The sequence below is a fragment of the Ovis canadensis genome, chromosome 5 (genome assembly GCF_042477335.2).
Source record: "Ovis canadensis isolate MfBH-ARS-UI-01 breed Bighorn chromosome 5, ARS-UI_OviCan_v2, whole genome shotgun sequence".
NCBI classification, from domain to species: Eukaryota; Metazoa; Chordata; class Mammalia; order Artiodactyla; family Bovidae; genus Ovis; species Ovis canadensis.
In genome coordinates this window covers 28,295,463-28,322,636 of record NC_091249.1, presented here as the reverse complement: position 1 = coordinate 28,322,636, position 27,174 = coordinate 28,295,463, and the positions used below count along the sequence as shown (strand labels likewise).

The following is a 27,174-nucleotide window of genomic DNA, read 5'->3' as shown; positions in this document are numbered from 1 at the left end:
TTCTTGCCCTTGTAGAGCTGACATTCTAGTGGGGAGGGCAACACAAATGACAATGTCATGTGTGTTCATGGGGAATAATAGTGACATTTGTTAAGCCCTTGCCCAGAGCCCAGATCTGTATAATTGCCACCCAGAAAGACACTGTCCCATCTATGGGCCTGGCTGCATGAGGGACAGCCTGCTTCATGGTTACAGAATCATCTCAACACCACTGTCAGGCAGGCAGCATTCTTATCCCGGTTTACAGATGGGGAAACTGAGGCAGCCAGTAGTTATAGGCTTGGTGCTGTTGAAGTTGGAAACCAAATTTGGCTGGCCATGGAGCCCAGGCCTTGGCTGAGGTCTGCGGCCTCACGCTGACCCACCCCTCCCTTCCCGCCCCGCGGTGGTCACGTCACTGTACCAGGCCTGCGCTGGGCGGCTGGGGGAGGGGTGACCTCCCGCAGTCACCAGCACCGCCGCCGCCCGCCCTCCAGGAGCTGGACCCCGGCCAGCCCCGCCCCCTCCCGCCCCCCTCAGCCGCCCAGCTGCAGCGGGCAGGGGAAGACAGCAGTAAGGGAACACTGTCCCAGGGACTGGAGGAGGGGGCGAGGCCGGACACCCGCACGCGCGCACACACACCTGCCGTCCAGGTGCGATCGTGTCCCTTACCATCCCCCTCCACGTTGGCCCGGCCGCAGGCGACAGGGGGCGGGGCCTGCCCCGAGGGGGCGGGGCGGGGCGGGGCGGGGCTACCGCCGAGGGCTGGTCGGGCGGGCGGTGGCGGAGGGCGCACGGGCGGCGGGACGCTGGGACAGCGGCGGCCGGAGCGCGCGAGGCGAGTAGGACCCGAGTTGGGTCGGGGTTCGAGTCCGGTTCTGGGTTCGAGCGTGGTCCCCACCCCACCTTACCCCACCCCATCCCACTCTCAAGCCCGGGGCGCGATCTCTCCGGTCTCTACTAGCCGCTGGCTGCCTCCAGCTCCATCATCTATGCGCAAACTTTCCAGACTTGAGAGTGTCGCGGTCCCCGCGCCTCTGCTCGGTCCTAATCTTTGCTCCTGTCCGTGCTGGTCTCTCCTAACCCCATCCTCCATCCGTACCTCCCTATCCCTTCGCCCCATCACTGCCTCCCCGTTGCCCCTCTCCCCTGTCTCCATCCTTTCTGCCTCTGTCCCGTCCCCCTCCTCCCTCCGTTGTCCTCCCTCTCTTGTCCTCCCTCGCCCTCCTCCGTAGCCGGGCCGGAGCCAGGCCCCAGGCGGCGGGAAGGCGGCCGGGCGTCCGGCTGGGCTGGGCCTCGGCCTAGCGGCTGGGCCGGCGTGGGGAGCTGCAGCTGTTTGCCATTAGCTGGGGACCCCGCAGGCCCCGCCCCCTCCCTGCACGGGGCGGGGTCCTCCTCGCCCCCGTCTTTGGGCCGTGGAGAGGAGCGAGAAGACCCCAGAGACGTTCAGGCTGGCCTGGGGCGGGGGCTTTAGGGAGACCCCGTTGGACATTCGGGCCGCCTCCCTGGGACCCCGCGTTACTTCCCTGAGCCACCTACCTGTCCCCTCGTGGAGTGGCCTGTCTCCCTTTCCATATCTCTCTGTCCTGTCTCGAGTACTCGCCATGCTCCAGGGAAGGTGAGCCACAGACACCCACCACCACTACCCTTTCCCCCACCATCTGCTTTCTCCACCTTTAGCCAGTCACCGACCCACATGGAGCATGGTCACATGGCTTCAGACCTCAGTTTCTGCCTGGAATATGGGGATGTGGGTGGCTTGGCTGGCAGTGAGGGGAATCTACCAAGCTAAGGATTCAAATCCAGACCCAGCTATTTCCTCGGGCTAAGTGACCCTGGGCAAGTCACTGTGTATTTCTTTCTTTTTATTTTGGCAGCCCCACATGGTATGTGGTATCTTAGTTCCCCGACCAGGGATCGAACCCATGCACCCTACATTGGAAGTATGGAGTTGTAACCATTGGGTCGCCAGGGAAGTCCCCATTGTGTGTTTCTGTGTCCCAAAACACTTCATCTTACCCAAGACACCGTAATACACGGTGATAACTACCCCCTGGGAGGGTTGTCATGATGATCAAAGGAGTTGCCTGGATGATAATGATAGTTATACTATTATTCACCCCACCCCCTTCACCTCCAGGGGTCTCCACAGGGGTACCATTTCTGCTTCCTGCCTCTAGTCTCTCTCAGGTTCCCAGAAAATATTTTCAATCACTTTCCTGTTGTGCAGGGGGTGACCCTTCAGGCAGGTGGAAAGCCAGGTTTCCTACAATTGGATGACTGTGTTCCAGGCACTGAAAGAAGGAGAAGTGAGGACAGAGACGTAGAGAGACAGGGCGGGAGAAGTGCAGAGAGACAGAGACGTGGAGAGACAGAGAGAGACGTGGAGAGAGACAAGCAAGAGGCTAAGCAAGGAGGACGTAAGACAAGACAAGCTCAAGCTCGGCTGCCCCTGAAGCTCCGGCCCCGCCTTCATGCCCAGCAGGTGCTCCACCTGGCCCATCCTCCCAGGTACCCACTGCCGTGGCACCACAACCTGAAAAGGGTGGGGTGGGCCGGAACCTCTGCAGCAGGGTGGTTAGAGGTCAGACAGCAGAAAGGACTGGCCAAACTCGGTCAGAGCAGGGGACAGAAGTACCCGGGGACAGAAGTACCCTGGCCATCCTCCAGGTCTGGGGGTGCAGGTTAGTGAGAGGCCCTGATTGTCTTTCCCCTTTCCAGCCTCAGGCGCCCCCTCTCACTTCCTCCCCCCACCCCCGTGACTTCCGGGGCCTCCACCCGCCTTCTATCCTTGCTGCGCCCCCGAGCCCCCAGCCGGACACATCCTGGGGGGGCGGGGGGGTGAGCAGGAAGTTCTCGTGTAGCTCGGCAGCGAAACTGTTTATTTTTAGAGAAAATTGTTTCCATAAAGGGGAAAGGCTTTGCTCCTTGCTGCTTCCCCCCAACTTTCCCTACCAGCCCCCCGCCACTGCCCAGGCTGACCCAGCTCTGTTTGCGGGTCTCCTACCCTGAGCTCCGTTTCTCTTTGTGCCCCTGGGTCTCTGTCTCCGGCTGGCTGTCTCCCCATTAGTGCACCCATCTGCCCACCTAAGCGCCCATCTGTCCTGGTAACCAGTTCTTGCCTGGGCTGAGGGGAGGGGGCACAGGAAGGGTGGCGGCTGTCGGACTTCAGCACCCCATCCCCCCCGCCCCTGGTGGGGGGCTTTGTGGAGGCGGGGCTGTGGGAACAGCTGGAGCCTGTCCAGGGGCTGGACAGATGTGCGGGCAGACCGTGAGGTTTGGTTTCTTTGTTCCAGGCTGTGGGCGCCCCCCTCAACCCTTTCCACAATCAGGATGGGTGTATGCCTGTGAGAGGGTCCCACGCCCAGGGAAAGAGGGAAGTTGGGGGGGAAGGGACAGTGGGCAGGGGTGGCCACCTCCCCTCCTGCAGACTCCTGACTCTGGGTGTCATCACACCCTCTTCACCCTCTTTCCAGGTAAACCTCAGCCGGTGCTGCAGGTAGTCTGACTCACAGTGCCCCCCCGAGACACCTGAGGAGCTCTGCAGGCAAGAGGATGGCCCAGGTCCTGCACGTGTCAGCCCCCTTCCCAGGTCAGGGATCTCGTGGGGAAGAGGGCCCAGCCTTGGGGTTGGAGGTGGGGCGTGAGGGACACAGGCCAGGTCCTGTGTGGCCTGGAGGAGAGAAGGGGGCCTGACTTGAGTGGGGCTGAGGGTAGCACACAGCTCTATCCTGAGAGCCTGAATGGGGACAACTCGGTTCTGCCCTCGACAGTCTAATGGAAGAGACAGGGTTTTTCAGGAAAGGAGGTTAGTCTGAGTTGGGAGACAGGGTCCTGACTCATTTGGGAGGTTGGAAGCACAGCCCTGCCCTGGGAGGGTCCAAGGGGGACGCAAGGCCTTGCCTTAGGCTGGGGAGGTGGGGAGGGGTCTGAGGCTTACAGCTGAGCATTGAGGAGCCAGTGGCGTCCCATCCTTTGGGCCAATAAGCCATGACTCACCCAGGTGCATCAGTTTGCCCCCAGGAGGGGACCACAGTGTTCAGAGGTGCTGGCTTTTCTCTCTACCTCAGGGACCCCCGGCCCAGCCTCCCCGCCTGCCTTCCCCTCTAAAGAGCCTGAGGTCCCCTACTCGGTGGAGACGCCCTACGGCTACCGCCTAGACCTGGACTTTCTCAAGTACGTGGATGACATCGAGAAGGGCCACACGCTGCGGCGGGTGGCCGTGCAGCGCCGGCCCCGCCTGGGCTCCCTGCCCCGTGGGCCCGGCTCCTGGTGGACGTCCACCGAGTCTCTGTGCTCCAATGCCAGCGGGGACAGCCGCCACTCGGCCTACTCCTACTGCGGCCGTGGCTTCTACCCACAGTATGGCGCCCTGGAGACACGCGGTGGCTTCAACCCGCGAGTGGAGCGCACGCTACTGGACGCCCGTCGCCGCCTGGAGGACCAGGCAGCCGCCCCTGCCGGTCTGGGCTCCCTGACCCCCAGCGCGGCCGGCTCGACGAGCTCACTGGTGGGCGTGGGGCTGCCACCCCCGACACCACGGGGATCCGGACTGTCCACGCCGGTGCCGCCCAGCGCCGGGCACCTGGCCCATGTGCGGGAGCAGATGGCGGGGGCCCTGCGGAAGCTGCGGCAACTGGAAGAGCAGGTGAAACTGATCCCCGTGCTCCAGGTGAAGCTGTCGGTGCTGCAGGAGGAGAAGCGACAACTCACAGTGCAGCTCAAGAGCCAAAAGTTCTTGGGCCACCCTGCAGGAGTCCGGGGCCGTGGTGAGCTCTGCCTGGACCTCCCTGAGGCCCCCGAGGACCCAGGGACACTCGAGACCCGAAGCGTGGGCACCTGGGTCCGAGAGCGGGACTTGGGCGTGCCCGATGGGGAGGCAGCCCTGGCCGCTAAGGTGGCCGTGCTGGAGACCCAGCTCAAGAAAGCACTCCAGGAGCTACAGGCAGCTCAAGCCCGGCAAGCCGACCTCCAGCCCCAGGCCTGGCCGCCGCCAGACAGCCCAGTCCGTGTGGACACCATCCGGGTGGTGCAGGGGCCGAGGGACGTGGAGGTGGCGGCCAGCACGGCAGCGGGGGCCCCTGCTCAGCGGGCCCAGAGTCTGGAGCCCTACGGGGCAGGGCTGCGGGCCCTGGCGACATCCAACGGGGCCGAGAGCCCCCCTGTGTTCCGCAGCCATGAGGTGATGGAGACAGTGTTCCCAGCGCCCATTGCATCCACCAGCAACGTCCACCAGGTGAAGAAGATCAGTATCACAGAGCGCAGCTGTGATGGGGCAGCAGGTGAGCAGTAGCAGGTGGGGGCAGACGGTGGAGGGTCCCTCCTTTTCCTCTGAATGCTGGGGTCCAGCCCCAGCCCTGTCCTCCCACAAGCAATCAGAACCTCAATTTCTTCTTCTGTGCAAAGGAGACACTTGTGCTGCTGACCCAGTCCCTCTAGGGACCATGTGAAGAAATTAAGTGTTTGAAGAATTAGGTGTGTGCTTATGTCTGGAGAATCCCAGGGACAGGGGAGCCTGGTGGGCTGCCGTCTGTGGGGTCGCACAGAGTCAGACGTGACTGAAGCGACTTAGCAGCAGCAGCAGCAGCATGTCTAGAACATTATAAATATGTAGAAAATAGGAGGTATTTGGGTGAAGGTCCCCAAAGCTGTCAGTTGCTGGGCAAAAAAAATTCTTCCCTGATTGGCAAAAACCAGTCTCAGGCCATGAAAAAGGAAATGTGTTATTCCTGTAACTTAGTGACAGCTTCAGGCATAGCTGGATCCAGGTGCTCAGATAGCCTCAGAATCTCTACCTCCCTCTTTCTCTTCCTCTGTGCATCCTGGAAGCTTCTCTCTCAGGCAGGCAGAGGTGATCACACCACTCCTGACATCTGTTGAGCCAGCTCATAAAGGAAAAGGGAGCCCCTCAATCCAGATAGCACCAGCAAAAATCCCAGGGGTGACCCTTCTTGGTTGGTTTGGGTCATTTGCTCCTCACTGAGCTAATCACTGAGTCTCTCGCTGCCCAGGCCCAGATCCTGGAGGTGGAGGAGCCCCACCCAAGTCCAGAGGGAGGAAGGGGATGCTCCCTGGAGGAACTGCTGAGTCCTCATGCTCGGAAAGGGGATGTGGGATGTTCAGGATAGCAGCTGCCCCACCACCGCCGTCCTGAGGCCCCTGGGAGACGCTGCCAGAATGACTCATAATCCAGACAGCTGTTCTTTATCTAATACCAGTCTGGTGCTGACGGCTCTGTTAAGTGTTTCACCCACCAAGGAGGTTAAGACAGTGGGCTGTGTAGCAAGGTCACCTGGGTTTAAATTCTACTCCTTACTGTGTGATCTGAAAGATCAGCTTCACTTCTCTGGGCCTCGGCTTCCCTGTCTGTGAAATAGCCTTGTAGCAGTCCACACCTCTAGGATTCTTCTGAATTAGTGCATACATACAGTAAGCACTTAACCATCGTGTGTTGCTACTTCTGCTATTAGTTGTTATGTCACTAAATTGTGTCTGATTCTTTGCAACCCCATGAACTGTAGCCCGCTAGGCTCCTCTGTCCATGGGATTGTCCAGGCAAGAATACTGGAGTGGGTTGCCAGTCCTTTCTCCAGGAGATCTCCCTGACCCAGTCTCCTGCATGGCAGGCAGATTCTTTACCATCTGAGACACCAGCGAAGCCCAGAATACTGGAGCAGGGTGCTGTTTCCTACTCCAGGGGATCTTCCTGATCCAGGGATTGAACCCATGTTCTTTTGTGTCTCCTGCATGGGCAGGCGAATTCTTTACCACTGTGCCATGTGGGAAGCCCCCCTACTAATGGTTTTCAGGTCAATTCTTGTCATAACTGGGGAAACTGAGGTTTGCGGAGAAGCTTCACATATCCTTTGTCAAACATCCAGGATCTGAGACCAGGCTGTTCTGAATCTATAGCATGCCTCAAAGATTCAGCCCATTTCTTCGTCTAAGTCTCAAATAATATCAGGTGGCCAGAGCCCTGTAGAGGCACCAGAGGGTACAAGCTGGAGGGCGGGGTCCCAGCTGTGTTTTCTTGCTTCCCCATGTTCTTCCTGGCCAGCTGTGGACTCCACCCCTGTGATCTGTGTCTATCCCAAACACCCAGCCCTGCGACCCTGGCCCCCAGCCAGAAGCCCCACCCAGCCCAGCCTCCGGATCTCTTAAGAGGCAACCTCCATTCCAGACGTGCCTCCCAGCACAGCCACAGGGCCTCCTGCCTGCAGGACACACAGACCTAGCCATGTCCCCACGTTGTGCAAGCGGTCACCCCCCCAGAAGTTCTTCCTTGAGTCTCGCTTAACTCCCTCTTGCTGCAGCCAGCCCCAGTCTCTGCCTCGCTTAGGCAGAACTGGCATGTGCTAATTCATTTCATTGCCTTCTCATCCAGGGAATATTTACTGAGTGCCTGCCATGTGCTAGATTTTTCTAGGCACTGGGGACACAGCAGTGAACAAGACAGACGAAAAGCCCCTGCAATAAACAAATAGCCCACCAGAAACAAGTGAAGAAAAATCACTTCAGAGAACGCATGTTTGAAGCAAATAAAACAGGGATGTGGGATGGGTGGTGGTTGGATGGCGTGGAGGCCTGTGTTCAAATTCTGGTTTCCCTGCTCCCTAGCTCCGTGCTCTTTAACCTCTGTTAAACCTGTTTAACCTCTCTGTGCCACATTTGCGGGGTTGGGGTGGGGTAGGGCGATGGTACTGACCGCCCAATGGCACCAGATCAGTGTGAGCTGAAATACATTGGTTGGTGCTGAGTGTTCAAGATGGTATCAGGCACTGGTGGGTGCTCAGGGGTTAGCTGTTGGCTCTTTGAGCCAAGATGTGCGAGAAAAGAAACACCTGGGTGGTTTCTTGACAAATGTTTTGTTTTTCTGTTTTTTGGCTGCACTGCATGGCATGTGGGATCTTAGTTCCCCACCCAGGGATTGAACTCATGCCCCCTGCAGCGGAAGCACAGGGTCTTAACCACTGGACTGCCAGGGAAATCTTTGACAAATGTTTAGACCGCTTAGGTCGGTCATGCATAGGTCAATAAGGAGGCTGGGAGGAGTCCAGCCTTTCTGCCACCTAGAATTTGCTTGCTGCAGTGAAGGGCAGGAAGGGTGAGAGGCAGCCGTCGCCTCAGGCTGGCAAAGGTGGATGAGACAGGCAGAGGCCCAGAGACCACTGTAAACTCTCATTCATCCCTCACCTTTCAAAGGCACCACAGAGAGATTCCTGGGAGAACGGGTAGCCAGGCACGTGCATCCGTGGCGTCTCTCCAAGGCTTTGAAATTTCCTGTTATTGTTTGAAACACAGTCCTATGAATGCAATTCATATTCTTTGTGGAAGGTTTGGAAAGTACAGAAGACTCTGTAAAGTGAAAGTCGCTCAGTCGTGTCGGACTCTTTGTGACCCCATGAACCATACAGTCCATGGAATTCTCCAGGCCAGAATACTGGAGTGGGTAGCCTTTCCCTTCTCCAGGGAATCTTCCCAACCAGAGGTCAAACCCAGGTCTCTCACACTGCAGGCAGATTCTTTATCAGCTGAGCCACAAGGGAAGCCCAATAATCCTGGAGTGGGTAGCCTATCCCTTCTCCAGTGGATCTTCCCGACCCAGGAATCAAGCCAGGGTCTCCTGCATTGCAGGCAGATTCTTTACCAACTGAGACAGGAGACTCTAGAACACTAAATAAGATCTCCATAAACCCACCACTGCCTAGACACAGCTGCTATGGATACTTCTTGTTTCCTTCCGATTTTTTTTTCTCATGAAAAAAATAATATGTATTTTTGGAGTCTGGCAACATGTACTGATGGAATTTGTTGTGTTGCCTTATTTTCTATGTAAAAGCATTTAGGCAGCCCACTGCAAGGGGCTGCATTATGTGATGTCCTTTTTGTATCTTAATTCATTGACACCCCCAGTACTACTTGGAAGCGGGTGGTGTTTCTATCTCTGTTTTACAGATGTGGAAACTGAGGCACTGAGTGGTAAAGGAATTTGTCCATAGTTTTCCAAGCCAGGATTTAAATCCTCTGATTTCTTTGATTTAACATTATTGCAGGGACATTTCATCATGTTATTAAAAATTTGTAGGGTAATTCCTTGGCAGTCCAGTGGTTAGGACTCCAAGCTTTCACTGTCAAGGGTGCGGGGTTCAATCCCTGGTCAGAAAACTAAGATCCTGGAAGCTGCAAGGTGTGGCCACAACAAAAAACAAAAAACTATTGGAACATGCTATTTATCTTTTAACACCTGGATGACTCTTTACTGTCAGAAAGAAAGAAGAAAGTGTTAGCTTCGTCCGACTCTTTGCAACCCCATGGACTATAGCCCACCAGGCTCCTCTGTCCATGGAATTATCTAGGCAAGAGTACTTGAGTGGGTTGCCATTCCCTTCTCCAGGGGATCTTCCCAACCCAGGGATCGAATGCAGGTCTCCTGCACTGCAGGCAGATTCTTTACCAGCCTCATTGAGCTACGTATGGCACCTCTCTTGTTTGACTTTAATTCTTTTTTCACCTTTGTCTTCCACCCTCAGTGTTGAGGACTAATAAATATTTTCAGCTTTGTGGGGCATCTGATCTCCGTCGCAATGACTTGACTCATTTCTGCTCAGTTCTTTTTTCCCCCAGCTTTACTGAGATATATTTAATATACAAAAATCTGCACATTAAAAAAAATTATTTCGTATTGGTATATAGCTGATTAACAATTTTGTGATAGTTTCAGGTGGACAGCAAAGGGACTCAGCCATACATATGCATGTATCCATTCTCCCCTAAACTCGCTTCCCAGGCAGGCTGCCAAACAACACTGAGCAGAGCTCCATGTGCTATACAGTATATCCTTGCTGGTTATCCATTTTAAATATAGTAGTATGTACATGTCCATCCCAAACTCCCTAACTATCCCTCCCCTCATCCTTCCCCCTGCCTCCCTGGCAACCGTAAATTCCTTCTCTAAGTCTGTGAGTCTCTTTCATAATCTGCACATTTTTAATGTATACATTTTGATAAGTTTAATGTCTCAGCTTAATCTTTGTAGCGTGTAAGCAGCGTAGCCAATACATCAATGAACTAATGTGGCTATATACCAATAGAACTTAATGTGTGGACACTGAAATTTCAATTTCCTGTAATTTTCACGTGTCCCAAAGAGACTCCTCCTTTCAGTTTTTTCCCAACCATTTAAAAATGTAAAAACTGTGCCCACAGGCGGTGATTCAGCATCCCCTGCACTGTCACACACCCCTACCCCATTGTAATAGCATTCCTTGCAACCCACCTTCCAGAAGTTTATTTAGATATTTGAGTATTCTTGAAAAATATGCCCTGGGCATGTTTAATTTCCTAAAATGGTATTGTGCTTTAGGAAGAAAAAAAAATCTCTTTCTGTTTCTTATTTTTTCCTCGCTACAGTCTATTTTGGAACTCTCCACCCTGATCTGGTGGTTTGTCACTTCTAATGACTGCATAGATTTCTGCTGTAGGTATGTGCTACACTTTCTTAGATGACCCCCTCCTTGGTGGACACCTGGGTCACTTCCAACTCCTGGCTGCTTTGAATAGTACTGGCTCCATCCTTACATGTCCTGTCCTGTGGGGTTGCTGGGTTACAGGAAAGGCACAACTTCACTCCAGATTTTGTCTGATTCTCTTCGGAAAGTTCTCTCTGGCCACACTCCCACCAACCATGGCTGGGTCTGAAGTGTCCATTTCTCTATATCCGCGGTAACGTAGTTTATTTATCTTTCTAGTTTTTTGCTCGTTTGATGCAGTTGTCCAAGGTGGTATCTCCTTGTTTTAAATAGCATTCCTTTGATTGCTGGTGAGGTTGAGCATCACCATATAATGTTTCACAACTCTCCTGAGTGAATCGCTTAGTCGTAGCCTCTATTTTTTTCCTTTGGGGCAATTTTGAGATGTTCCTGGCCTTTTCCAGAATAGCGGTTTGCGAACTGTAGCCTGCAGGGCCATATGAAGCCTGGTGCCTGTTTTCATACAGCCCATGGGCTCAGAGTGGTTTCTGTGTTTTTGAATGGTTGAACAATGTGAAAAGAGTAATATTGTATGATATGAGCACAATTATATGAAATTCAAATTTATTAGAACACAGCCAGGCCCATTCATTTATGTACCATCTCAGGTTGCTTTTGTACTGTTTACAACAGACCTTATGACCCACAATATTTATTATCTGGCCCAGGACAGGAAAATTTCGTTAACGCCTATTCTAAAAGATAATTCTTTGCCTGTTTTTGGCATTATGACTATCTTTCCACAGCCTTTATTCTTTTGTCAATTAAATTTAAGAGGTTTTTTTTTAAACAAAATAGTTTTAACCAAGAGTTTTTTAACTCTTAATGTTGATGTCGTTAAAGTCATCGCAGATTTCTTTTTTTAAGTTTTAATTCTTTCCACTTTATCTCGGTGATTGACGTATAAATTATATTAGTTGACTGTGCTATGCTCAGTTGCTCAGTCAGTCATGCCCGACTCTGCAACCCCCATGGACTGTAGCCTACCAGGCTCCTCTGTCCATGGCACTCCCAAGGCAAGAATACTGGAGTGGGTTGCCATTTCCTATTTATTATATATTATTATAAGTAATACTCTTCATATTATTGAGGGTATACACATTGATGATTACTGTATATATATGTGTGTGTGTGTGACAATATATACATATATATGTATGTATATATTACAAAAATGATTACCACAGTAGGTTTAACATCCATCACATCACAGTTATAATTTTTTTTCTGTGATGAGAACTTTTAAGACCTGATCTCACAGCCGTTTTCGAATATATGCCAGAGATTTGTGGGTTCAGTTCCAGACCTCCACAATAAAGCGAGTCCCACATTTTTTGGTTTCCAAGGGCATATGAAAGTTGTGTCTGCACTGTAGTGTAGCCTATTAAGTGTGCAATATAATTATGTCTAAAAAGACAATGTACATACCTTAATTTTTAAAATATTTTATTGCTAAAAAGTGGTAACCATCGGCTGAGCCTTCAGCAGGTCATAATCTTTTTGCAATGGTAACATCAAAGATCACTGATCACAGGTCACCATAAAAAGTATAATAATGATGAAAAAGCTTGGAATATTCTGAGAATTACCAAAATGTGACACAGAGACACAAAGGGACCAAATGCTGTTGGAAAAATGGTACCCGTAGGCTTGCTCCATGCAGGGTTGCTATTGGGCTTCCCAGGTGGCCCAGTGGGAAAAGAATCCCCCAGCTAGTGCAGGAGGCTCAGGTTCAGTCCCTGATCTGGGAAGATCCCCTGGAGAAGGAAGTGACCACCTACTTCAGTACTCTTGCCTAGGAAATCCCTGGACAGAGGAGCCTGGCGGGCTATAGTCCATGGGGTTGCCAAGAGTCGGACACGACTGAGTGACTGAGCGCAAGCACTTCGGTTTTACCCACAGTTCTCTCACCTGGGCTCTGTGCTGAGCCCTCTTTCCTCACCTCCTTTGGCCTGTTTCTTCCTGCAACCATGCCCTGCTGATTTCATTATTGTGGCTTTGGGAATACGTGTTCCTCTCTCCTAAGCCTGCCCGTTTTAGCTGGCCAGGGAGGGGCCAGCTGGCCATGGACTTGTGTTCTTCCATATAAATTTCCGTATAAATTTTGGTTACAGTTCACTCCATCTCCCAGTAGAATAACAATAATAACTATTATCAGTTCTGTTACTGTTGCTTTAGTATTGCAGTGTCTGACCTTGAACTTCTCATGACTGGAAGGAGCCATCCCAGCTTTTGAGGGGCAGAGCCTGCTCTTCCGTGGGGCAAAAGGGGCCATAGCACTGCTCTGATTCACTCTTTTTTTTTCTCCCCACTTTTGAAAAATTTGGGGTAAACAACATATAACATAAAACTTACTCTCTTAACCATTTCTCGGTGGCAATAAGCACATTGCTGTGCAACCAGCCTTACCATCCCTGTCCAGAACTTTTATTTTATTTTACGGGTTTATTTGCCTGTGCCGAGCCTCCATTGCTGCGAGGGTTCTCTGTAGTTGCGGTGCTTGGGCTTCTCACTGCGGGGGCTCCTCTTGTTGCGGAGCACAGGCTGTAGGGTGAGCGGGCTTCAGTGATTGTGGCACGTGGGCTCCGTAGTTGCAGCCTGTGGGCTCTAGAGCGAAGGCTCAGTAGTTAGTCGGACTTAGTTGCCCTGAGGCACGTGGGATCTCCCTGGACCAGGGATCTAACCCACGTCTCCTGCACTAGCAGGCACATTCTTCACCACTGAGCCGCTAGGGAAGCCTCCCAGAACTTTTCCGTCTTCCCAAATTGAATCTCTGTCCCCTTTAAACGCTTACTCCCCACCCTTCTCCCCCAGCCCCTGGCACCTGCCATCCTGCTTTCTGTCTCTATGGATCTAACTCTTCTACGGACCTCATGTAAGTGGAGTCATGCACATCGTGTTCTGTGACTGGCTTCTTTCCCTGAGCATAATGTTAGTGTTAGTCTCAGTCGTGTCTGGCTCTTTGCAACCTCATGGACTGTAGCCCTCCAGGCTCCTCTTGTCCATGGAATTCTCTAGGCAAGAATACTGGAATGAGTTGCCATTTCCTTCTCCAGGAGATCTTCCCAACCCAGGGATCAAACCCAGGTCTCCTGCATTGCAAGCGGATTCTTTACCATTACGGTCTGAGCCACCAGGGAAGCCCAGAGCATAATGTTACTTTACCCGAATTTAAGTAACAGACCTCCCAGGTGTTTCCAGCAGGAAGCCTGGCTTTGGGTGACAGTGATACTTTCCACTGTTTCTTGTTACTTTCCACTTGACCACGTAGTGCTTTTGTTTGTCAGATGTGAATTTATTGACAAGATTAAAAAAAAATCAGATTCCCGTAAAAACCTGGCGTTTGCTCTCGGTTCCCCGCGGGAGTTGGAGCTCCTGACTCTGGAATCCGCCTGGCCCGACCCCGCCCTGGGCTGGGGCGCTGTCGGAAGCTTTTATGGCCAATGTCTCATCCGTTCGATGTGCTCTGCTTTTGTCGAGTGTTTACTCCCTGTTCCTAGCTCAAGTTGAGTGTTGCTCATGGACTTGAGGGAGTAGTTGCTGCGGTTGTCAAAAAAAGTTCAAGGGAATTAAAATGAATTGGTCTGCAGACCCTGTGGTCAGTGGCAGGAAGGGGACATGCTGGGAAAGTGGGGACGTGGGAGCCACACGTGGCCTGGGATGGGGGGTCCTCAGTGGGTTCTGAGGCCCGGGCAGCCACTCAGGGTCTCAGGACTTTTGTTCCTGGCTCCAGGCTGGTGATCCGGGGCTAGAGCTCTCTGCCAACTCCACCCCTGTTTTTGCAGTGGGCACCCTCGGGATCCTGAGTCCTACAATGTCACTTTTGTTCTCAGACCAACTTGGGCGTTTTTTTTCCCCTAATTATGATAAAATTAGGAACTATTAGCGTATAACATAGGGTTTCCCTGGTGGCTCCAACGGTAAATAATTTGCCTGCGATGTGGGAGACCCAAGTTTGATTCCTAGGTTGGGAAGATCCTCTGCAGAAGGGAATAGCTACCCACTCCAGTATTCTTGCCTGGAGGACTACAGTCCACCGGGTCGAAAAGAGTCAGACACGACTGAGCGACTAACACACACACACAGAACATAAAAGGTTTCATTTTAAACATGTCTGAGCGTCCATTTCACATTGTTATGCAACTGTCCCCACCGTCCACCCGAGAACATTTTCATTGACCCGGAGTGAAACCCGCCTGGGTGGGGTTTTAACTTTCTAATAGCCCTTATTATTTTTTTTTCTTTTTCTGGCCACCCCCTGTGGCTACCCTTATTGCTTCTTTATCCTGATTATTAAAATGTTTAAAGTAAAGAAGCAGAAAGCCAGATACAAAATGTTATCTACAGCACAACACTATAGATATTTATAATATTGAAATAGTATTATAAGTTATATTATAAAATATAATAGTGAAATAGTATTATAAAGTGATAATAGTAAGTCTTATCAAAAGGTAGCTGACAGTTCTCTTGACTTAACAAATGTTCTTCATGCTCTTGTGCACATGTTGTTTTAAGCCCTCCCTCACGCTACTGTCTTTACTGTGTCTGGCATCATGATGTAGGACATGTCGTGTCTGAGACACAGAGAGGTTAGTGACCTGCCTGAGGTCACACAGCTCTTTTGCGGGAGATTTGAATCCTGACCATGACCACTATTTTCAGCTGTAGTTTCCAGACAACAATCAGTATGATGTCAGAGGGGAGGTCACAAGCCAGGATTACAGGGGTCATGTGATCTTCCCCGACCCTGACCGGCTGTGAGGCAGGCAGCAAACCAGAACTGGAATGGATCCTGCCACTTCTTTGCAGGGTGACCTTAGGCCACCCTCAGGGTCTCAGCTTCCTCATCTGTAACAATCCAGCTTCCACATGGGAAGTTTTGATGAAGTAATGCAAGAATTAGCCCTTGGAGCACCTGGCCCAGCGTAAGGGACAAGAGGCCGCTGTCATCACTGTTCTTGTTTTGCTGCTGTTGCCTGCAGTAAACTCCTCTTCTCCCGCCTCTGCAGGTCACCCGCAGGCTCCTGCAGAATCGTCCTTACCACCTCCGGAGTCTGAGGGGGCCACCCAGGCCCAGCCAGAGAAGAACACAGGCCAGGTGCCTGCCCATGACGGCACCGCTGTCAAGGAGCCCATCAGGCAAGCAGCCTGTCAGGAATCGGAGTCTGAGGAGGCTGCGGGTGCAGGTAAGTGGGGGCGGCTGCGCAGAGGGCCAGCCGCCAGAAGCCCAGGCGTGGGGTCTGGCTTCGGGAGACTCTCACGACACCACCCCTCCCCCTCCAGGAGGGGCCCGGGCAGGCGTGCAGTCCATCATGAAGCAGAAAGAGGAGCCCACAGACCCAGAGGCCCACCGGAGGAGCCTCCAGTTCGTGGGGGTCAACGGCAGGTGAGAGATCCTGGGCTGAGCCCCTCACTTTAATTCATTCATTCAACCAAAGTACAGGAGACAGAGAGGAAACTGAGGCATGGGGAGGCCTGGTGCTGAGCTGGTACTGTAACCACTACATCACACTGCCCCATGGGAGGCGCTGGACTCGGCTGTGTGCCCCATGGAGCTCCTGATCCACTGTGAGCTGGGGCAATGATGGGCGGTCCCAACCCAGCGTGGTTGGAGCAATGATGGGGATGCTCAGGCAGTGAGGGGGGCCTGGCGGAGGCAGAGATGGCCCTGGGGAGAGTCACCGACAGAGGGGAACATGTGTGCTGCAGGACAAGCAGACCCTTGCAAGGCGCAGAGTGCGGGGTGGGAGGTCTCCTGGTGGAGGACACATCCTGGATAAATGCTCCGAGGCAAGAGGAAGACATGACGTGAAAAGTAGGAGAGGACTTCCTGGGCGGTCCAGTGGTTAAGACTTCACCTTCCTATGCAGGGGATGCAGGTTCCAACCCCAGTTGGGCATCTAAAATCCTTCTTGCCTCACAGCCAAAAAACCAAAACATAAACAATATTGTAACAAACTCAATAAAGACTTTAAAAATGGTCTGCATCCAAAAAAAAAAAATCTTAGAAGAAGAAAAAGTGGGAGGCCTGGGGAGCAGAGAGAGTTGGGGGCCTTGAATGCCAGGCACAGAAGCTTAGACTCTGTCAAGAGAGAGCAAAAAGCAGGAGGGTCCTATGTGCAGTAGGGCGAGGGTCTGAATCAGTGTAACACCTGTGTAAGGAGCAAAGTGGGTTTCCCTGGTGGCTCAGATGGTTAAAAATCTGCCTGCAATGTGAGACGGAGAAGGCAATGGCACCCCACTCCAGTACTCTTGCCTGGCAAATCCCATGGACGGAGGAGCCTGGTAGGCTGCCGTCCATGACGTCGTGAAGAGTCGGACACTACTGAGCGACTTCACTTTCACGTTTCACTTTCATGCATTGGAGAAGAAAATAGCAACCCACTCCAGTGTTCTTGCCTGGAGAATCCCAGGGGCGGCGGAGCCTGGTGGGCTGCCATCTCTGGGGTCGCACAGAGTCGGACATGACTGAAGCGACTTAGCAGCAGCAGCAATGTGAGAAACCCGGGTTCAATCAGTGGATCAGGAGGATCTGCTGGAGAAGGGAATGGCAACCCACTTCAGCATTCTTGCCTGGAGAATTCCACGGACAAAGGAGCCTGGTGGGCTACAGCCCATGGGGTCGCAAGAGTCAGATACAACTGAATGACTAACACACTTTCTAGCATAAGGAGCAAAGTGTAAGAGGTGCTGAAGTGTAGAAGGGAAAAGCAGTGCCCCTCCCTGACCCCCCAAACATGATCACCATCACAGGCAGTGTTTATTGAGCACTTATTGCATCCCTGGAACCCTGTCAACTTCATAGTGCCACCATCCCCATTTAATGGATGGGGAAACTGAGGCCCAGAGAGGTTAAGTGCCCCTCCCCTACCACCTACAGCGTCTCCCCCAGGTATGAGTCCTCCTCTGAGGACTCCAGTACCGCAGAGAACTTCTCGGACAATGAGAGCACAGAGAACGAGGCCCCAGAGCCAAAGGAGAGGGTTCCAAGTGTGGCCGAAGCCCCTCTGCTCAGGCCCAAGGAGACGGCGAAGGCCAAGACGAGCCGGGAGGAGTCTCAACTGTCCCAGGAGTCTCTGCACACGCCCACAGCTGAGGGGGCATCAGGATCAAGTGCAAAAGACGAGATCCGGTCAGTTTTCTGGATGGGAGGGCTTCAGGCAGGGCCTGGGGTCAGAGAAGGTGACCTCTGCCTCAGATCCTACCGTTCAAGCCCTCTAAGGGGAAACTCCCATCAGTCATGTACACCTTAGTCTGAATTAGTGAATCCATGCTTTCTCTTTCTGGGCATCTGAAGATCTGGTGGCTTTGATAAAAGGCCTGGGGGGGGGCAATTTGGGCTGTTGGGGTTAGGGTTTAAGGGGCAGGCTAAGTCTGATCTTAAGTCACCCACCTTCTTTGGGACATTTTGACCCACCTGTCCATCCTGTGTATGTCTCCTGTGTCTCCCCTTGATGAAAAATCCATCCTCAGAAAAAGATTTCCATCTGCCGCTGGCTATTTGGAATAAAGTTTGACCCATGTGTCCATTTTCTCTTGGGGTCTGTGTGTTCCCCATGTCTGCCCCTTGGAGTGCCGTGTAAAAGTTTTTGAGAAGGAGAGGGTCTGAGATTCCACCACTCAGGGGGGCCCTGGCAGGACTGGGTGAGGGCCACAGGGCAGAGTGGTGATACCCTCTGTGAGCACCCCAGTTGGACATGGTGGGTGGAGGACACCCAGGAAGCTGAGGCGAGTACTCCTAAGATAAACTTCCCTTCGTCTGTCCTTGGCAGGATGGAGCTGAGTCCTGACCTCATCTCAGCCTGCCTAGCCCTGGAGAAGTACCTGGAGAACCCCAAAGCTCTCACCGAGCGGGAGCTGGTACAGTGGGGCCCTGGGCCTGAAGGGGGGGCTCTTCTTCCCCTCCACCCCCATCCTGGCTTCTCCTTGTCCACAGTGTCTCTCTGTGCTTTGGATCATGGGCACCCCAGGATCCTAGCTGGGAGCTGGTGGGCGAGGGGCTCTGAGACTTGAGTCGTGGTCTTTGGAGAGGCGCCAGGGAGGAGGGAGGGCCAAGGATGGTCACCTGCCAGCAAAGCTAGCCTTGGTTCCTGTTCCTTCCCGGGCTTGAGGAAGGGGAGTATTTCCTGCTGCTGTATTTCTTCTGATGGGTGTGTACACTTGACCTTGAAGATCCCATCCAGGGTGGAGATGCTCACACCTTCCTCTGGGGACATACCTAGGACCACGGGGTCTACACTTCCCTTTAGGGCAGGGGACACTACGCTTTCCTTCAGGGGGGGCTCACCTAGGGTGGGGCACCCACACGTCCCCTCTGGTGCAGGGTGGGCTTCATCTGGCCCGGGGTGGGCTGCTGTGGCCCTCACCCCCCTCTTCTCCCTGGCCCGCGTCCAGAAGGTGGCCTACACCACGGTACTGCAGGAGTGGCTGCGCCTGGCCTGCCGCAGTGACGCCCACCCGGAGCTCGTGCGGCGCCACCTGGTCACCTTCCGGGCCATGTCGGCACGGTTGCTGGACTACGTGGTCAACATCGCTGACAGCAATGGCAACACAGCGCTGCACTACTCCGTGTCCCACGCCAACTTCCCCGTGGTGCGGCAGCTGCTGGACAGCGGTGAGCCCTGGGGATGGGGGCAGGGGGCCCCGGGGGCGGGCAGGCAGGCTGCCACCCGGTCTGATGTTCTGATGAGGGAGATGCTGCCCTCCTGGTCTGATGGGGGAGGGTGCCCTCACAGCCTGATGGGGGAAATGCCACCCTCCTGATGTGATGGGAGAGCTATCACCCTCCCAGTCTGATGGAGGAGACATTGCTTCCCAGTCTGGTGGAGGAGATGCCGCCCTCATAGTCTAATGGAAGAGACACTGCCTTCCCAGTCTGATGGGGGAGACGCCGCCCTCCCAGTCTGATGGGGGAGACGCCGCCCTCCCAGTCTGATGGGGGAGACGCCGCCCTCCCACGCTGGTGAGGGGATAGAACCCCTACCTGTGGCCCCGGTGTACTGGAAAAGGCAGCCATGGTCTTATGGAAAACACGTGCCCTTCCACCACCCCAGTGACCCCTGTATGACAAAGGTGACACCCCCGGAACCCTAATCTGAGGAAAGGATGTGGCTTCCCATCTGGGGCTCAGAGACAAGTTGTGGTCCACAGTTAGACGTGAAGAAATTAGACGTGACTCTCCACTAGTCAGTCTGATGGAGGAGGCAGAGCCCGCAGTCTGATGGAGGAGACATAGGCCAGACGGAAGGTTGACTAAGGGCCCTTTCAGATTAATGGGGATACAGAAATCCTACTTTCAGCCCTAAACATGGGAGCCCAGCCTGATGGAAGAGTCACAGATTTCATTGTTAGGAGCCCCTCCCGTAGTAGAGCTGGGGACCCAGGGGCAGAATGGGGCTGTCAGTCTAAGGGAAAGAAGGGATGAGTCCACACCTAGACTAATGGCGGAGACGTGATGCCCGATGCGCGTTATGGCAGTGAACAAGGCTTCCAGTCTGATGGCAGAGACGAGGCCTGGTCCTCAGGGCCCCTCCCCCAGCCTTGAGGCAGACCCAGCCAGCATCACGGGGGTCTGAGACCCTATCTCTTCCTGGCCCCCTCCCGGCAGGTGTCTGCCAGGTGAACAAGCAGAACCGCGCCGGCTACAGCCCCATCATGCTCACCGCCCTGGCCACCCTGAAGACCCAGGATGACATCCAGACCGTCCTACAGCTCTTCCGGCTTGGAGACGTCAATGCCAAAGCCAGCCAGGTATAGCCCTCGGCGCCGGCGACCTGGACAGCCCTTCCCACTTATGACGTCCTAGCCCTGCCCCAAGCCCAAGGCGAGAACCCCCACTCCACAGGCAGAGAAACTGAGGCATGGAGAAGTATTCATTTCCTCGAGGTTCAGCTAGAGGAGGGGGACTTGAACCTGGGGGTCTAGCTCCAGAGCCCCATTCTTTTTTAAAAGAAATTATTTATTTGGCTGTGCCAGATCCCATGTATGGGATCTGGTTCCCTGACCAGGAATCAAACCTGGGCCGCCCTACTTCGGGAACTTGGAGTCTTAACTACTGGATGACCAGGAAGTCCCAGACCCTGCTTGCTTTTTTACTGATTTATTTTTAATTAAAAGAATTGTATTAGTAGTTTAGGTTTTTTTTTTTTAATGGAATATAATTGATTTATAATGTGTTATTTCTGGTGTAGAGCAAAGTGATTCAGTTGTATATATACATATATATAGATTATTTTTCATTATAAGTTATTACAAGGTGTTGAATATAGTTCCCTGTGCTATGCAGTAGGACCATGTTGTTTATTTTATATACAGCAGTGTGTATCTGTTACTCTCACGCCTCTAATTTCTCTCTCCTTCCCCACCTTTTCCCCTTTGGTAACCATTAGTTTTTTTTTTTTTTACTATGTCTGTGAGTCTGTTTCTGTTTTGTAAATAAGTTTATTTGTATCACTTTTTTAGATTCCACACATATGTGGTATCATATGGTAGCTTGGCCTTGTCTGATTTACTTTGCTTAGTGTGACCGTCTCTAGGTCTGTCCATGTTGCGGCAAACGGCATTATTCTGTTGTTTCTTATGGCTGAGCAGGATTCCATTGCACCACGTTGTGCCACACCTTGGTCTCTTCATCCGCCGATGCTTTCACGTCTTGCCTGTTGTGAAAGTGCTGCGATGAGCACTGGGGTCCAAGCATCTTTCTGAATTAGGGTTTTCATCTTTTCCGGGTATATGTCCAGGTGGTTTACTTTTTTAAAAATTGAGGCAAAATGCACAGATGATGAACTCTTTTAAGATGACCAGTTCAGTTCAGTCGCGTCCAACTCTTTGTGAATCACAGCATGCCAGGCCTCCCTGTCCATCACCAGCTCCCAGAGTTCACCCAAACCCATGTCCATCAAGTCGGTGATGCCATCCAGCCATCTCATCCTTTGTCGTCCCCTTCTCCTCCTGCCCCCAGTCCCTCCCAGCATCAGGGTCTTTTCCAGTGAGTCAGCTCTTCGCGTGACCGGTAGCATTTAGCATAGCCGCAGCACTGTGCAACCACTGCCACTGTCTGCCTCCAGAACGCCTTACGCTCTGATAGGAGACCCGGCACCCACGGCTGTCGCTTCACTCCCGTCTTCCCTCCCCCAGCCCCTAGCCCCCTCAGTCTGCTTTCTGTCTCTGCGGATTTGCCTGTTAGGGATATAGTATATAAGTGGAATCATGTAGTATTGTGTCTAGCTCTTGTCACAGAGCATAATTTCTTTCTTTATTTGGCTTTGCCTGGTCTTAGTTGTGGCATGTGCGATCCAGTTCCCTGACCTGGATGGAACCTAGGTCCCCTGCATTGGGAGCTGGGAGTCTTAGGCACCAGACCACCAAGGAAGTCCCTAGACGTTGGTTTTTATTGAGATTTAACCTTGTAGCTCAGTCAGTAAAGAATCTGCCTGCAATGCAGGGGACCTGGGTTCCATCCCTGGGTCAGGAAGATCCCCTGGAGAAGGAAATGGCAACCCACTCCAGTGTGCTTGCCTGGAGAATCCCATGGACAGAGAAGCCTGGCAGGCTACAGTCCATGGGGTTGCAAGAGTCAGACACGACTTAGCCACTAAACTACCACCAACTGGTAGACAGAAAAGCGTACACAACACATTCTACTTACGTTTGTACCTGTCACTTAGGAATCTGATTTAAGTGGGCATACGGATGGATAGCATCACTGACTCAGTGGACATGGACTTGGGCAAACTCTGGGAGACAGTAAAGGACAGGGAGGCCTGGCGTGCTGCAGTCCATGGGATTGCAAAGAGCCAGATATGACTTAGCAACTAAACTCCAGCAACAACAAGGGATGGGGAGACACAGATCATGTGCCCGAGGAGGAGACATTTAAGCTGAGACCTGAAGGATGAGAAGGAACCAGCCGGAAGAAAAGGGATCAGCAAGTACAAAGGCCCAGTGGTAGATAGGATTATTCGAAATACAGGAGGCCCATGATTGGAGGTGCAGTTAGCATCAGAGTACTCAGGAACCATGGAAGGTTCCAGAGCAGGGGTGTCACCCTCTGGGGCCTGCATGATCCATAAGCCTCTTCCTTTGCCCTATCCAGGCGGGGCAGACAGCCCTGATGCTGGCAGTCAGCCACGGGCGGGTGGACGTGGTCAAAGCCCTGCTCGCCTGCGAGGCGGACGTCAACATCCAAGATGACGATGGCTCCACGGCCCTCATGTGTGCCTGCGAGCACGGCCACAAGGAGATCACTGCACTGCTGCTGGCCGTGCCCAGCTGCGACATTTCCATCACCGACCGTGTGAGTCCCCACCCCGGTGCGCCCGGGGGTAGGGGGGTGCACAGTGCAGAGGGCATCAGCATAGCAACCGATGCTTTGCAGGACGGGAGCACGGCTCTGATGGTGGCCCTGGACGCGGGGCACAGTGAAATTGCGTCCATGCTGTATTCCCGCATGAACATCAAGTGCTCGGTGAGTCTCAGCCCTAGCTGGGAAGAGGGTGGGGGCTCCGAGGGGGGATGGCATACAGGAACCACGCCAAGGGCTGCAGCTGTTTGTTAAACCTTCATGGAGCCCCCATGAGGAAACAAGATACAAGAACTAAGACTGTGCAGCTATGGTTGGTGATCACAGGATTCAAACCAGATCTGTCTGGTTCCAAATCGTGTTCTTCATGACCATGTGAAGGGCTTTGGCATTCACTCAAAGTGTGTCATTGTATTCAAGGCCTTGAGAAGTTTCACTGTAAAGAAGCCTAACTGTGTCTTAATGGGGAGTTTCTCTGATTTGACCCTAGAAATCTGGGTTTAAAAAAAAAATCATGCCCATTAGCAAAATGCTCTTCTGGAAGCCTAACAGGAGGATAACATTGATGTTCGCTGTGTCCTGAGTGCTTGATGGAGGAGAAAGCCCTTCCAGTCTGATGGGGGAGGCGGGGCCAGTCCTCATAGGTCTCTAAAGCAGTGCCCTGTCTGATGGAGGAGACAAGCCCTTCTAGTCTGATGGCGTGTGTGTGTGCTCAGTCGTGTCTGACTCTTTGCGACCCCATGGACTGTAGCCCACCAGGCTCTTCTGTCCGTGGGATTTCCCAGGCAAGAATACCAGAGCGGGTTACATTTCCTCCTCCAGGGGATCTTCCCAACCCAGGGATCAAACCCACGTCTCCTTCATTGGCAGGCGGATTCTTTACCATTGAGCCACCTGGGGAAGTGCCTGGTAGTCTAATGGACTGTATACCAAATGCCTCCCGAGCGGGATTTCCAGAACCCTCCACAAGAACCCTGTTCAGTTGCATAATGTACTGTTACTGTGACCATTTTTCAGGTGGGGAAGCTGAGACTTAGAAGGTTCCGTTCTTGGTCCAAAGCCTCACAGACAGGAAAGGGCAGAGACCTTAGGATGTGAATCCAGACTTCGGACTGGAACCTGTCTGCCCTCTCCTCCTCACCCCCATCTCCCACTTGCCCTGGCCTCCCTGAGACATGAGTGGGGCCAGGTTCCAGGGTGGCTAGGTAGGTGTTTACCACAGCAATTTCCCCAAGTAGTCCAGGAGAGAGAAGTTTGCTGAGACATAAGCCATCCGGCTCCTGCTAGGCTTGCAGGTTCTTTTCTGAGGCTCCGAGTCTTCCCAGCGTCACTCCTTTGGGTCTTAGGTGCTCAGGGGATCCCCTTGGGATCAGCTCTGGGCCTCCATGTCCACACTGGGAGATGGGGGTGATGGGGCTGGGTGGCGTCCTGCTGTCTGACATGTGGTCCTGCTCCCAAGGGCTCCACAGGGCTGGAGCCCGATCCTCCATCACTGTCCTCTCGGGCCACTGCCTCGGCATGCTTCTCTGGCTCGCACCCCCTCTGCCGCCTCCACTGTCCTCCCCAAAGTGGCCAGAGGTCACTGTGAGCACCTGAGTCAGGGTACAGCCCTCCTCTGCTCACAGCCCTCTGTGCCTCCCACCCCGCTTGGAGTGGGGGTCACCCTCAAAGCCCACCTCCCCCCACTCTCACCTCCCCCTTCCTTGCTCACTCTGCTCCAGCCACACTGGCCTGATTGCCACTCCTGCCTCAGGGCCTTTGCACTTGCTGTTTCCTCTGCCCGGAACACCCTGCCCCTTGGGTGCCCCCGCAACGTCCTTCAGACATCACCCTGCCAGACCACCTGCTGTCCACTGTCACTGCCACCTAAGCGCTCAGGAAGAACCCTCCACTGCATTCATCTGTGAGCTTCTGTGAAGCTGTCTCCCCAGCAGCGTCACCTCCTTGAGGCCAAGGGACCACAGCCTGTTGTTCACTCACCATAGGACCAGGGCCAGCCAGCAAAGTCGCCACTTCAGACCCCCAAGGGGACGCCAAACTAAGGGAATTCTGCCTCTCATTTCAGTTTGCCCCGATGTCAGATGACGAGAGTCCCGCGTCATCCTCTGCAGAGGAGTAGCTGTGAGAAGAGCCCAAGGTGCCACTCCTGGGGACCAGGCAGCCCAGGAAGAACTGTCCCTCGTCTCCTCCCTTGCCAGCTCCAACTCGATCCACCAAGGTCCCAGTATCAAAGGCAATTGGGGTTTTCCTCTGCTTCCCAGGGGGAGACCCCAACAGCGTGGAGACTTCAGCTGAAAGCGGGTTTTTTCCCAGTACCCTGGTTCAAAGCAGCCGCAGCACACACTGGAGCTAAACTCATATGTAAATCGGCGCCAGTGGCTGGCTCTGAGGCGTGGGTTTGTGAGGAACGCTGAGAACAATCAACTGGCAATTACAGATGGAGGAGGGTAAGAGGGAAAAATATTGTATTTCTGAATCACAGTTGGAGGGGGAAAGGGGGAAAAAATCACTTGCTTGTTGCCAAATTTGAAAGTCACTGGAATCGTATATTTTCACTTTAAGCCTAAATGTTGTTACGCACGGATCGCATCGTCTAGAGTGGCCTGACACCCAGTCCCCCTACATTTAATTGTCTGGTATATAATTGAGTTTTCTCCACTGCCCCCTGCCCAGACGACTTTCTTGGTGGCATTCTCTCGTGGTCTCTTCACAAAGCAGATTCTGTCTTTGTCACCCGGGGTGGGAGGTTTAATTGTTCCTTCTGCCTTCTGTTTCTTCCCGCTGGGAGCAGCCCAGCCGCCCGCCCCCGCCCCATTCAGGTGTGGGGCTCGGGAGCCAGCAGCCGAGGGGTGCGAGTTGCGCCCTTCTTGTGATTCCCCAGAATCTCCTCCATGCAGGGGGGCCCTGGCAAATATTCATTTTCCTAGAAAATCCTTTAGACCTGGACATGTAGGAGATGAATCCGGTCCCCAGAGGGGTGCCTACATCCCTAGGCTTAGAACCCCAGTGACAAGGCCATCCTTCTCCGCAGACTCCAGAATGTCTCTCCTCTAAGGAAGGAAAACAGGGCATGAGTCTGTTGGCAAGCACAGGCCCCGTTCCAAAAATCCCATGTGTGCTCGATTCGAAGTTGGCTGCCCCCGAGGGCTCCCAGTGCAAACTTAAAAAGACAGAGCTTTGCCGAAAACCAAACAAGGGCCAGCTGGTTGTCTTTTTTTTTTTTTTTTCAAACAACCTACAGGCTTTCCGGAGCCGCCTGGAACACAGCCTGCTGGAAACGGGGCTCTCCCAACACACGCAGTTTCCTGCATGGCCTGTTTTGTCTCAGAATCTCAACATAGTTTTCTTTCCCATTCCTTCCTTTTGTGACCAAAAAAGAAAGAGAAAAGGAAATAGGGAGGGGAGGAGGGAGACAGGTTCTAAGCCTCGAAAAGTGCCTTGTGACCGGGGAGTAAGATCCCTTAGTCTTTAGACGTCCTGCCCTCTCTTGTCCAGTTCTCAGCGTAGCCACCAGGGTGGGCGCTAAAACCCCAGCAAGACGGGTCAAGCCCTCGGCACTGCACGCGTTCATTCACCAAAGCCAAGTGCTGGCTTCTCTCCTAGAAAGTAGGTTTCCTGGCCTGATGGAGTCTGCTCACTTTGATTATGATGGAAGGGATAGTACCTAAGACAAGAGAGCTTGGATGGTCAAAGGAGAGAGACACTCCGGTTTGTGTGTGTATGTGTGTGTGTAAATGAAAAGGAAAGGAAACCCAAGCTGACTGGGGATGACCACTGTCAGGAGGCCACAGCTTTGGGCAGCTTTGAGAAGCGGTACGAGAGTTGTGTGTCTGTGTGTCCGGCCCTGGAGCTGTGGCTGTGTTTATTTTAAGCTTCTAGAAGCAGCTCATTGATCACCGCGCCCCGCCCCCCTGCCCCCCCACCGTGAGTCCATATTTATCCCTGTGTGTTCCCTACTTCCCTGCCCTTACCCCTTGGGCTTGGCGTGGTAGGTTACAGGGGGTTCTGTGTCTGACCCTGCTCTCTTCTCACATGTATTCAAGACCTTTAACTTCACTTTCCGACCATGGTACGTCCATAAAGACCGTATTACAATGAAGTATTCCTTTTTGTAATCATTTTTTAGAAGGTAAAGGAATTTAATAAAGCTACCTTATGAGAAGGCCAGAGTGTATGTGTCTGGTGTTTGTCTTACTGTACTCCTCTTTTTATTTTTAAATCAATTAATTTTTAAAATTTTGGCTGAGGTGGGTCTTCAGTGAGGCACACAGGCTTAGTTGCCTGTGTGATCTTAGCATGTTGGGATCTTAGTTCCCCAACCAGGGATCAAACCCACGTCCCTTGCGTTGGAAGGGGGATTCT

General features: G+C 53.1%; 1 protein-coding gene across 5 annotated transcripts; it reads left to right on the top strand.

Moving 5' to 3' along the window:
* The first annotated feature begins 534 nt into the window (after window positions 1–534).
* Window positions 535–26,979, top strand: KANK2 (KN motif and ankyrin repeat domains 2). Of its 5 annotated transcripts, XR_011257180.1 has the most exons (14): window positions 736–817; window positions 2,271–2,490; window positions 3,456–3,571; window positions 4,050–5,261; window positions 15,521–15,697; window positions 15,795–15,897; window positions 17,392–17,643; window positions 18,284–18,371; window positions 18,906–19,125; window positions 20,119–20,261; window positions 22,606–22,806; window positions 22,888–22,977; window positions 24,878–25,259; window positions 26,054–26,979. XR_011257180.1 is itself a non-coding variant. In XM_069591130.1 (13 exons), the coding sequence occupies exons 3-13, from the start codon at window positions 3,535–3,537 to the stop codon at window positions 24,929–24,931; spliced, it is 2,577 nt and encodes an 858-aa protein (XP_069447231.1). In that variant the 5' UTR covers window positions 535–632; window positions 2,271–2,490; window positions 3,456–3,534; the 3' UTR covers window positions 24,932–26,979. The 5 variants fall into 5 exon arrangements, 4 of the variants coding, with proteins under 4 accessions (XP_069447231.1, XP_069447230.1, XP_069447234.1 ...); XM_069591130.1 differs by lacking the exon at window positions 736–817 and adding an exon at window positions 535–632 and having other exon boundaries at window positions 24,878–26,979; XM_069591129.1 differs by having other exon boundaries at window positions 718–817; window positions 24,878–26,979.
* The last annotated feature ends 195 nt before the right edge of the window (window positions 26,980–27,174 follow it).

Coding starts and splice junctions, on each gene's coding strand:
- KANK2 (XM_069591130.1), top strand. CDS start 3,535: ATGGCCCAGGTCCTGCACGTGTCAGCCCCCTTCCCAG. Junction 15,898..17,391: donor TTCGTGGGGGTCAACGGCAG/GTGAGAGATCCT, acceptor TACCACCTACAG/CGTCTCCCCCAGGTATGAGT. Junction 18,372..18,905: donor CTCTCACCGAGCGGGAGCTG/GTACAGTGGGGC, acceptor GCCCGCGTCCAG/AAGGTGGCCTACACCACGGT.